The sequence below is a fragment of the Rhipicephalus sanguineus genome, chromosome 1, assembly GCF_013339695.2.
Source record: "Rhipicephalus sanguineus isolate Rsan-2018 chromosome 1, BIME_Rsan_1.4, whole genome shotgun sequence".
NCBI lineage: Eukaryota > Metazoa > Arthropoda > Arachnida > Ixodida > Ixodidae > Rhipicephalus > Rhipicephalus sanguineus.
Window position 1 is genome coordinate 70,502,560 of NC_051176.1, and position 12,010 is coordinate 70,514,569.

Genomic DNA, 12,010 nt, shown 5'->3' on the forward strand with positions numbered 1-12,010 from the left:
AAAAACGAAGCACAGAGGAAAGAAGTGGCTCGCATCATGACTGGAGTAAAAACTGTTAGTCCAGTCGTTGTGCTCAGTGCAATAGTAGGTCTCTCTGCTGTGCTTCGCGTTTTGGCTGGTTCAAATTATCAAGAATAGATATATAAAACGGAAGCGCGATGATTTCAGTTACAAGCACATTTTATGACGAGATAACCATGTACAGAAATTAACCAATAAAAATGGCTAGGTGTGTTGAAAGTGTTCAGTATATGTAAGCAGAGCACACGAAAATGATATTGGATGGCAGGCGAGGTTTCGCGCGCACTAATACAATGAGGTAGATAAAGCAATCAAGGTATAGATTCAGGCCTATATGTTCTGATCACAGTATATTTTACAGGTCACACAAGGAGCGCCAATAAAATAAATATCGTCCTTATCAATATCAGTAATATTCCTTGTGGTGTACTACATCGTCTCTATAAAATCTACTAGACTGCATAATCCGTGACTGAAGCGATACAAATGTACACTATATAACCACTCAAACTACGCGGCCTTTCCGGCGCATCCTTTTTCAGGTATGTTCTTGTAGTGTCGTTCAAGGGACGTTGTGGGAACACAAGCATGCTGATGTTTACATTTGTTGTTTGTCACGAACAATCTTCGAACATCTCTTTTGAACCACGTCAGCCGCTGGCATCTTCGTCTCGCATGATTGAAATTAATACTAAATTATAAACGTAATCTGAGCTATTAACTTCAACTAAGTACGGCACCAAGTCGCGCGTAGAACCAGTTAATTCGCGACGGGCGCTTAATCTAGGGAGCAAGGATGTGTCGATTTGATTACCACAAGCGCTTTGTTCCAAATGCGCGCACTGTAGCAAAGATGCGCAGTCTATGTCGACCTCGTATCTGAGCCTCCGAAGTTCGCTGGAACCACTGGAAGACACTCGAAGCGCGATATCGGGTAAGTCACCTGGCACAGTTACGGTGTTGTGGAGATCTATTTCAAACACAAGTAGAGAGGGCATATCCATCGTTGCTTCCATTATTGGTCCAAACCTGTAAAGAGACATTTCCGCCAATTTCAGTGGAAACACTGTGATTCGAACCTTGTAATACATAAATTTGTAAGAATGGCAGACTGGGCATGTTGGTTTAACATATTTGAAGTTATAGGGCGCGAATAAGACACGGACGAAGAATAGGAACACGCACACACGGAGCGCCACTTCCAACATAGACATCTATGTTGGAAGTGGCGCTCCGTGTGTGCGTGTTCCTATTCGTCGTCCGTGTCTTATTCGCGCCTTATAACTTCACATAAATTTGTATATGAATTCATAACAAAGCATGTAATGCAAATAAAATCAATGAAACCTTTTATCATTTAGACGTGCGAAAAAAAAAGAATAGAGAAGGCATCAATCATGTAAGTGAGAATTAGGTGGTCCTTGTATCGTTTTCCACTGAAAAGTCAAAAGAATAAATAAAACGAAAAATTGCAGAGCACATTTGGTATGACCAGAGCTAAGTATTTGCAGAAACATCCAGTATACTGCAATTCCTGCTGACACGCGTACTCTTCATTGAGAACGAGTTTCCTTAGCTAAAATTTTCACACGTGTTATCACAAGGTACAGGCTGCTCCTGAACCAAATGGAACCATCGCGACTGTTTGCGAACGTTCTGATCAGATTGTGCTCACAATGCGTGTGGCTGAGTTCATTATAGGAGTTGCGTGAGGAGCAGCGATAACGCTGGAAGGTTTTCTGACACTTGTATAAATGCCGGTGGTTTCACCCGCAGGGCCAATCATAGTCGACCGAAGACCGTGTTCGACGCTATCAGTGCACTGCGAGCGTTTCGTTTTCTGGGCGCAGGTTCACCTACTAAATGTTGAATTTTCATAGGTTCACTGTTGCATTCTTCACCATCGCAACCGTATGACTACATTTGTGGAATTCTTCATGCAACTCTTGCTGAAAGATATAACCACGCACTTTCCTACTTGGTCACGATGAAAGAACAGAGGAGAGGGTACCTGTTATCGTTCAGTTGTGGTGAATCGTCCCTCTTCAGATGTTCTGTGCACAATTTCTCACGCGGGTAGAGATCATCGTGCCCACGGATATCATAAACCTGCACTTCAGTCCGATCGGGATTTCTCAATCTAAACAGATGACACATGAAGGGCAGCATAAAATCTCTGTACGGGTCAGTATATGCGGACACTTCAACATTGATCTGCGCAATCCCACTTTGCAAACTGATGCTCTGGTAGAACTGCCGAGGTGGCCGTCTGACAGCCGATACGTGAAGGGTCAGGTCGAAAATGCAAGTGTGAAAGGTCAACAGCACCCTCGTGAAAGTCTCCCATTCGGCCAGATGATCTGCATGCAAAAGTGGAGCATCGTTATACATACTAATGATAGTGTTTTCTTATATACACGTGATTATTTTAGAATCTCGCGAACCCTGAAAGAAAGTTTTTTCGTTGGTTAGCGAAGGCACGTAGATTTTTGCGTTCAGAAAAGAAAAGCTATCCATGAATAGGGAGCAGTGAGCCGTGTCGATATAGCATTTGTGTGTCGTCATTATTCCTAAGGAAACTGAGAAAAATGTTCGAAGGACTCGATGCAAAGACATGGCTCTCCATTATTCCACAGAAACAGTGAAGAAAGCTTCCATTGTTTGCTAGCACTAACGGGCGTTGGTACTGCTTATAAAACAGAAGCGAAGGGCTAAATATAAATGTACCATTTTCAGATGCAACAAGCTGCAAGTCTATACAAGATGACTAAAGCTATGGCCACTCGAAATCAAAAGTACAAAAGAGCAAAAAAGATGGTTGATTCCTCCGTCATAGGAATCACAATAACACGAAAGTAAAGCGTGCCCTTACAGAAGTAACTGAACGTTTACTGTACATTGATATAGGAGAGTTTGCACAATGTATATTGATGTCTGGCAGCTATAGCACCGTTTAACGTGGATGCACCCACTTTGATGATTGGTGGTACATCACCATCCCGACAAGTAACGTTTATGTTAAATGATTAAACACACCCTTGTGGTAGCTATAGTAGTTACCGGTGAAAGCGTAATCAGAGAACGAGGTGTGATAGCCAGAAGAGCGTCGCATATTGAACGCAGAACTTGGTCGCCATCCCGCGGCATGTTAAAATGTGACTGAACACAACAACCGGACTAGAGGGAAACGCAAAGCGCGTCGTGCCACCCCCCGGCCGCGATTTTTCTCGGGGCGAGCGCGTGAGCGGGGAACGCGGTGTAACAGCCAGGTGAGGCAGGCGCGCGTCGCAGAGCTATTTTTGGTTTGGATTAGCGTGATGCTATGAGCGAGGCCGACGCTTTTACGACGCTTGCGCTAAGATCACCACGTCGCGGTGTGTTAAGGCATTGACAAAATTGAACTTCTATTGAAAACGCGTCGAATGGGATTGACGTGTAACGCGTTACAGGTGTTAATCGCGGAGGCCACAGTAATGACGAGTTACTTCACTTTACCGCTCCCAGGGCCAACACCACCCGCCGACCGGGAGAGTGATAGATATAAAAGGCGCGTTTGTAAAGCCTCTAGAGTCTGTGATCGTGGCGCAGTGGATAGCGTGCCCGTCATCTGTTGTTGCGGACCGAGCCGTCATGGGTTCGACGCCCGATGCCGGAACGTTTTTTCTTTGCCATCTGATCGTGTAAATTTTTCCACGTCATTTCCCTGACGGAAATACGTCACTGAAGCCTTGGTGGACCCCGGCATAAAACGCTTTCGTGTTAAAATAAATCAGAAGAAAAAAAGTTTCCAAAGCGCGGCACCGGGATTGGAACCTTCGACCCCGCGCTCCGCAGCGCGCTGCTTTAAACAACTCGGCCACGCACCAGCCGCTGTTCAGCATAACAACGGCGAGCTATTTATATACACCATTTAACGCTAACGGCACGCAGAGCTCGGATGTGTTTCAGTATGTGTAGTATCACCCGCGAGATTGCCTGGAAGGTGCGCTTTAAAGCAACGCTTCTACATTTTTCCTTCAGACTCGCGACAAAAAATTGGCCCATTTCTGTACCTACTGACGATGTGGAACGCCCAGTAAATGATGCGTCGACCGCCACTGCACGGCAACAGACACAGAGGGGTCACTCCACGCGCAGCATTATTAAAGAAAAAGAAGTCAAAGAGCGTTGGGTTGTAGCGCGCTGCTCAAACAGAAGTAACAACCGTAACACTTAGTTCGCGCTCGTCCTGTGTGTACCTGTGCGCTCTCTTCGAATGTAATAATAATATCTGGGGTTTAACGTCCCAAAACCACGATATGATTATGAGAGACGCTGTAGTGGAGGGCTCCGGAAATTTCGACCACCTGAGGTTCTTTAACGTGCACCTAAATCTAAGTACACGGGCATCACACATTTTCGCCTCCATCTAAAATGCAGCCGCCGCGGCCGGGATTCGATTCCGCGACCTTCGGGTCAGCGGTCGAGCGCCATAACCACTAGACCACCGTGGCGGGGCTCTTTTCGAATGTCCTTCCTTGTGTTTGAGCAGTGCGCTGTAAGTGTCGAGCTGTGACCGTTGTTAGTTCCCTGTCGTCCTGTGTGTGTTCTTTTCGCCAGTCCTTTGCGCTCGAGCAGCGCGTTGCAAGTTTTGAGCTGCTTGCCGTTCTTCGTGTGACATTCTAATTTGTTGCTATCGCATTCATTGCTTCGCCACTACGGCGAAATTGTGACTTTTAGGGGCGAAGCTCCTAAAACCGTGGGTCTGTCCATCCCTTGTGTCTCGTTTTGGTACGTAGCCACGCATAGTGGGATGTATCCACTTCATGTGATAAAGATGACGATGACGACTGATGACCATGAAGAATAAGCGCGTTCCAGTATAGTGGAATGCACCCACAGCAAGGCCGAGTGGGATATGCGCTTTTGCGCAGCGCAAACCTACAGGACCAAATCCTGGCCGTCCAGTGCGCCCGCGACAGGGCCGTTAGGCTAAACCTGCCGGTCCCAACGTGGGGGTAGCCGAGTGGCGCAGGGCAACCTCTGCGTCTGCACTGGACTCTTAATAAAGTTGTACTCTCTCTCTCTCTACACGTGATAACGATGACGATGACGCTGATGACCCTGAAGTATAAGCGCGTTCCAGACCACACATTCTCTTTCTGCCATGAATGAAAACGATCGTGAACGCGCTCTCGCCCTCGAAATGCAAAACGGCAACGCCGACAACAAACGTTCCCCTGAGCTTAAAGGGACCGACAAGTGATTTTTCGCGACCCAGTTTTTTACGGCGCGACAGGAAGCTCACCCTTCGTAGTGTTTGTAGCTGCAGTGGTTTATCCGAAAAGCACGTCTTTAGATTTGCCCCAGCGTCACGAACTATATTCTCATCTCCCTACCTTACCATCGTCACTCATCACTCTTTCGCTCCCCTGTCCCCCCTCCCCAGTGTACAGTAGCAGGCCAGAGCGAACTATAGCTCAGGCCGACCTCTCTGCCTTTCTGTAAATAAATTCTCTCTCTCTCTCTCTTATAACCAGTATTTTTCGATCTGAAAGCCTCCAAACACGCATGGAGGCTTGCTCCAGACACCCTGATAATTGATAGCGATGCCGCTAGCCCTTGTGAAAGCTGTCGTTGTTCTGCTTTCGCAGGAGTTACTGTAACTATGCTTAATCACCTTTATTTTGAGCTTTCCAACCATTTTTGAAAATAGCAAGCTGTTACAATGAGATGTGTGGCTTTATACACCTTCCCGGTATTTGTACAGCGTTCTGTGCGCCTGCGCCCAAGCTTGCCTGTGCCTGTGTCTTGGATGGCTTGTCCCGGCGTCGTTACTCTCTCTATACGCGAGCCAAGCCAAGTAATCGAAAACGTAACTGTGCATATGCACGGCCGCACCGAGTAGCAGCGCGCGTCGTTTCTGAGAGAAAGTATAGGTAGCAAAACTATGTCGCTCCAAAATCTTAGCGACCTGGAAACTGCGTGCACGGTTGCATGAGCACGCTGAAAAGTTGCTCAAGACGCGCTGACGAGCGTGGGATCATTATGTCACGCGAAGGCAGCGCCACTTTAATGCATACTACTAACGTAGGCATATGTGTACATTTTTATGGAGTAGTACCTTTTAATATAAAGAAACGAACAATATTTCAGTACTAACAAAAAAATCGTCGACCGCGTACAGTAATCAACGGTCACGTGGCCGTCTTCGTCGGATCGCTCATGTTTTTGCCACCAGAGGCGCCACAGGTCATTTTTTGCTACTTTCATTTAAGAAATAAAAATATAAATCCATCTCTCACGAAAAAAACAGGGTTGGTTTGAGTCAGTGCGACGGACAATCTTTACATCAGTGGAGTTAACTCATTTCATATTCTGGGCAGTTGTCGGTCCCTTTAACGTCATATATGAGGACCCCCACGTTTGTGTGTCAGGTCTTTGTATGATGATCGAGTGGGCAAAATTTACGGGGATTGACGGTTTACCAGAATACCTCCGGAGCTTCGCCCACTCATCATTATTCACTTCGTGGATATGGCGTGATTTTTTTTCATGTACTTTAGTGTTGATTGCAGCTTTTCTTCTGTGTTGTGCCATAAACGTCGTGTGGGTTTTGCCACGTCGTCTCCGCGTCCATTTCCTCTTCGCACGGCACGCACAACAGGCGTGAATAAGGTCGACATTTTCTTTACAGCGGGGCTGCCTACCACCGAAGCGTGTTTCGCACACGCATAAGACACCCTGAAGAGACGTTTCGGCGAAAAAAAGCGCTTTGAGCAGGAGTATTTCTCAAGGCTTCGAAGGCTTGCTCCTGTGAGTTCTTCTAACGAAGTAACCAAACTTCGGAAGGTGTACGACCAAGTGCTAATTAACACGAGCGGATTGGAGGCGCTTCGCGTTAGCAAGTCGTCTTCCTCGTCGGTGCTATGTGACGTTCTTCTGAGGGCATTGCGACATGACATCGTCGTAGCCTATCACAGATCTTGCGCAACACAGGCCGCAAGTTTCACCAACGAAAACGTTCAGCACGTCACGGAACTAGAGCGCCTGCTTCACTTTGTCTCTATTGAAGTGGAGAGCCCCGAAAAGAGCGAATTCCGGGAACAGAAAGGATACGATGAGGCCGCTCATTCTGAAAACAACGAGATTCTTCACTTTCACAGTGTTGTTCCAACGTAAACAGTGCTTCACTGCCAAGTCGCTATAACTCCAACGAATTCGAGCAGCAATTTCTGTAAATCGACGCAGCATTTGACGGAGTCATGCAGTATGGACTTACCGCTACCAAAGAAGAAGAGACTTCTTTCTACCGACATACGGTGCTTTCGATGTACCAATAAAGATCAGCGAGCAAGATATTGCAGGCGGAGAATTGCGTGCTTCAGTTGCAACGGTCGGCACGCGTCCAGTATGCTGACATGCGTCCAGTGGCGCGAGAAGCTTCAGCAACTGAAGGAGGAGATTGAAAGGTAGAAGGCTGACAAGGCACCTCAAGGACGCATCGGGGAAGCGGAAATCAACGCATACGGAGGTCTTTTGGAGAATGAAACACAGAAAGCGCCCAAATGTACAGACAAGACACCACAGCGCGGCTGGGAATGTGTTCAATTTCCCGCGTTCTGTCTACTAGCAGAACACGACGAGCTTCGTGCCAGTGAGCGCGTGAGCTCGTTCGACCAAGGAACCAAGGAGTCATATTGAAATTCTGGGCTCATGCGGACGCTAATAACCGTCTGTTTGAGCGAGTGTGATAGTTACGTTTTCTTTACGGGGGGGGGGGGGGGGGAGAGAAACGGTGACCATAACTAAACCTCGGTAATTACCACATGGACGCCAATCGACATGTCGTGCTTTGGTAGAGGACGAACAGGTAATGACAAAAAAGAGACAAAGAACGCCGGGCGAAGGCATGTGTTCAAACTCACGCCGGCTGACTTCCTAAAACTTCGCTCTGAGCCTCCATGGAATGAGAGCGACAGGAAGAACGATCGAGGTGACAATGCGTCGTGCAGTGTTTTATCAGCAGCTAATTATTCCGAATATTTGTGTGTTGAAAATACTCAGCAATCGTCTTGCACTGCGTTTAGACCAGCCGGTGCAGCGGTGTTTTTTTTAAAGAATTCAGATTTTTCATAAAAATTCTATATGAAAGTAAAGGAAAGAAGATGACTAAGGGCTCGTTTTCTTAGTTCGACATAATAATAATGATAACTAACAGAAAACAGTGCCAAGGAAAGTATAGATGATGTTATTTGTAGTAATTAGGGTATAAATGTGAACAAAGTAAAGTGCACGAAAAGATAACATGCCGCCGATACACTCCTGTCGCTTTTGCACACGACCTCTACATCGAGGCGGCAATACTTTGCCCCAGCTGAAATGAAACCATTGCGGTAAATTAACAAAAGTGTGGTAATTAACTTTTTCATTATTAACTTGAGGGCCGTTGTTTATATTAGAAAGTTGTAGTGCTTGACAAAATGTGACATACTCATTTGTTAGAATTCACAAAAGTTGCGCGTATTTCGATCTATTCATCATCGAATTTTAATGGCGATATTGAAACTGATCGCACCCGGCGCGCACGAAACGCCACCATTTTCGGTTCGAGTGAGAATCGAACACAGGCCGTCTGCGTGGCAAGCAGGTGTTCAACCACAGAGTCACGCCATTGCTTGAAGCAGCTTGGAAAAAAAAAACAGTATAAGAATGTCTTCTAGTGGGAGGAGTGTCTTTAACGAATGTAATGTTGCGTGGCAGAAGCGTAAAACCGCTCAAGCAAGACAAACGAGCGTTTGTCTTGCTTTTCTTCGTGTCCCGTCCTTTGCGCAGTTCGACCAGAATGAACTCGTACCAACTAGCCCAACTCTCCACACTTGCCACCTACTTGAATAGAGGCGTAAGAAATATTTTCCTCGGCGAAGCAAACACATTGCTGCCGATGCAGCAGTGATAAGCACGATAAACGCGAGGCATTATTTTGAGCAAAATCTGTCAACCGCTTCTTGTATAAATGAAACTGCTTACGTGGGTCTTCAACGGCACCCGGAGGAGCAATGGCGCCTTGCTTGTTGGCACGCTTCAGGTCGAGGCTGCAGACGTCTTTGATGACTTCTAGGTCAGAAGGAACGTGCACAGTTCTGGTTGCTACTTCTCGATAGCCAACTCTCATCCTTCGTGCATATAATGCAACCACGCGTTGCAAAGTATCGCCTGTGGTATATGCGCGCGCGTTCTCAGAAACCCTATGAGCGTCGTCTTCAGGTGTATCCGAGGCAGAATTCTTCCGGCTGAAAATTCCGGAAGAGCTGCTGGTGTCCTCCGCCTGAAGACCATCCGCACCCTAGAGAAGCAATGCGTTCGTTGTTTTTACTCTTAACGGAAAAGTTGTTGGCGCTCAAAAGAGACAGCAAGATGTGGTTAACAGGATTTGTTGACAGAAGCACAGTGTCTTTTGACATTGGTAATTAATGATGTCGTCAGCGCGCTTAATGGCGGAGGGCGGAGTTGCGACTCCAAGGCCGCGTGCATGCCCTAATTGTTTTCATAGTTCTTCAACGATAGAAATTTAGAAACCCCATTTCGAAATTCGCACATGTCTACGAACAAAACTATGAGATATAACGAACCGATGCGCTACCTCGAAGAAACGGTAGAATATAGACCGCGTCGCGGCAGTGTTCGCTGTCATTGCGCTAGTTACCAAGACGAAGATTAGTCGAAGTTCTTTTAAGAAATTCAAAGAGTACTAAGGCCATGCTTCGCCTGCGAAAAGCAAACCGCAAACTTGAACACAATGCTGGCTTAATTAAGGTCGTGTTAAAAAAACAGCAAAAAACATTAAGGCAACTTCGCGCTAGTGGTGCAAGCCTGAAGAAAGTGCGGAGCTAGGGGGCCTTCTTTGTTTCTGTTCATTTTTCTCTTTATTTCTTCCTCCGTTTCTCTCTTTCTCTTATCTCCCTTTTCCCTATCTTTTTTTTCTCTGTGTTTATTTCTATTTCGTTCTTTCTTTCTATGTATTCTTTGTCGTTCCAGCTCTTTCTATCTTTGTCCTTCATGGCCTTTTTTCTCGCTCTCCTTTTCTTGCTTCCTCTTTCTTTGTATCTCTTTCTGTCTCTTACTTTCTCTTTACGTCTTCCCTTTCTTCTTCTCTATCTCTCTTTCTTTCCATGCTATGCTTTACACTCTCCCCTCCTCTTTCCTCTGCTCATCCCTCTCACTTGCCTTCCCCGCCACCTTGCTATGCTATACTACACAAGCCTATGCTATGCTCTGCTAATGTGCCTGGATAGCCGAATGCTCAGGACGTTCGCCTTCGGATCGTGGGTAGGCGGCTTCGAATCCTGCCTCGCCAAGAAATTTTTTGCCCCAAGACTTTCTTCCTTTCCTACTCTTTCTTTCTCTCTCTCTCTCTGTACTCGTTCTCTCACCCATCACAGTTGTTCCATCCCGCTCCGGATAAATCGGCGCACCTGTTTTTGGAGCGAAGCAGAAGATGAAGAAGAGGACTGAGATAAAGAAGGGGACGAAGAGAGCGCGTGTCGATTTATGACGACCATTTTTTTTCTGTTCGCACTACCCGGCGCAACAAAAAGCTTAAAAATCTCCGCTCTTAAAGGTATCTTGGATTAACGTGTTTCTCCGATGGCAGGTGGCGCTGCAATCAGCTCGCATATACTATTATTTTTCACTTTTTTTAGTCTTTTTTGGTAAATCATGAGTGCCGTACCACCCCGTACAACGTCGCTAGTAACGTTGACCACGGGGTGAAGAGTATGCGGCAGTTTGAGACCGTTGTAGGTGTAGCAAGGCTTGCGCAGGCGGCCAGAAAACGAGATTGTCTCGGCGCTCACCGTTGGGTTTTGTTCAGGTATTTTGGCATTTTTTTCACTTTTGTAGTCTTTTTTTGGTAAGTCGCAAGTGCGGCGGGAACCACGTACAACGTTGCTAGTAACGTTGACCACGAGGTGAACAGTGTAGGTGGCAGTTTTGAACCATAGTAGGTATAGAAAGGCTACCGCAGGCCGCCGGCATGGCAGATACCGTAGGCCTCACCGTTGGGCTTTGTTAAATATTTTGGCGTTTTTTTTTTTATCAGTGGAGCTGTTTAAGCGGAGTGTTAGTCCGCCCGTCGTGGACCAAAAACCTCGCGGAGCGATGACATCACCTCGCATTGTCTAGCAACCCCTGCGCACCTGTGCAAAGCTTCGCGCTTGCTTCGCTATCTCGCTATCTAGCCCTTGCGTGGCAAGGCCGGCTACCTGGCTCAAAAAAGCTGGGCGTAGCGTGCACTAGTGGCCCAAGGCTGAGATGATCGGCACCTAGCTGGTTCTGGGCCGAATCTGAGCGCTACTGGCTACCAACCGGAAACGCTGCACTCGTCTCCGATGTGGGGGCACCTACCGAGGCGGAAGGCTAGCTTAGAGTTATTCGCAATGCCCATAGACTGTCACGCCATCAAGCGGATGTCAGGGGGGCGGGGCGTTAGCAGATGACAAATCGGCATCCGCTCCTAGGTTCGGCTATGCTAGCCCGATTGTCAACGCGTTGGTTGGAAAGAAACACTATGACTTTGCATGTTTCGTGAATCCATGAACAAACCGGGCCGTCCATGACAAGATAAATTTGATCCTTTCTTGCGACACGCGACGTTTTCGTGAAAGTACGTGGTGAGTCACCTTGGGGCAAGTCGTGGACAGAGCGCACACATTTCAACTCCGCGAAGTTTTGTGGCCACGCAGGTTAGTGAAATGTTAGTGTGTGTCTTTTTCTGTCGAAACTCGGGCTATTTCGCTTGTATATCATATCCGTCGGTGTATTTATAGTGTATGTAACCCATAACATTATACGCGGCGCGTTACGTGAGCTCGCGATATCCTCTTCTATAACTGAATAATATCAGGGCCTTCGCAATAAATAGGTGATACACTAAACTAAAACGCCTTACATTTTGTCAGAAAAGAGCTGTATGAATCTTGCGACCGACCATTTAGTCATTCGGCGCTGC

The 12,010-nt window shown here is 46.9% G+C and overlaps 1 protein-coding gene across 2 annotated transcripts in view; it reads right to left on the reverse strand.

The window, feature by feature from the left end:
- LOC119392863 (uncharacterized) overlaps nucleotides 1-9,342 on the reverse strand; it is a 63,258-nt gene extending 53,916 nt beyond the window's left edge. Inside the window, exons 1-3 of one of the 2 annotated variants that reach the window (XM_037659800.2) lie at nucleotides 9,031-9,342; nucleotides 2,033-2,381; nucleotides 418-1,050 (exon numbers count right to left, since the gene is read on the reverse strand). In XM_037659800.2, the coding sequence (XP_037515728.1) occupies nucleotides 672-1,050; nucleotides 2,033-2,381; nucleotides 9,031-9,175 (873 nt within the window). In that variant the 5' untranslated portion in view covers nucleotides 9,176-9,342 and the 3' untranslated portion in view covers nucleotides 418-671. Of the gene's footprint in view, nucleotides 1-417; nucleotides 1,051-2,032; nucleotides 2,382-9,030 lie in introns of those variants that run through there. The other variant, XM_049414684.1, reaches the window with a different exon arrangement.
- Between the last annotated feature and the right edge of the window lie 2,668 nt (nucleotides 9,343-12,010).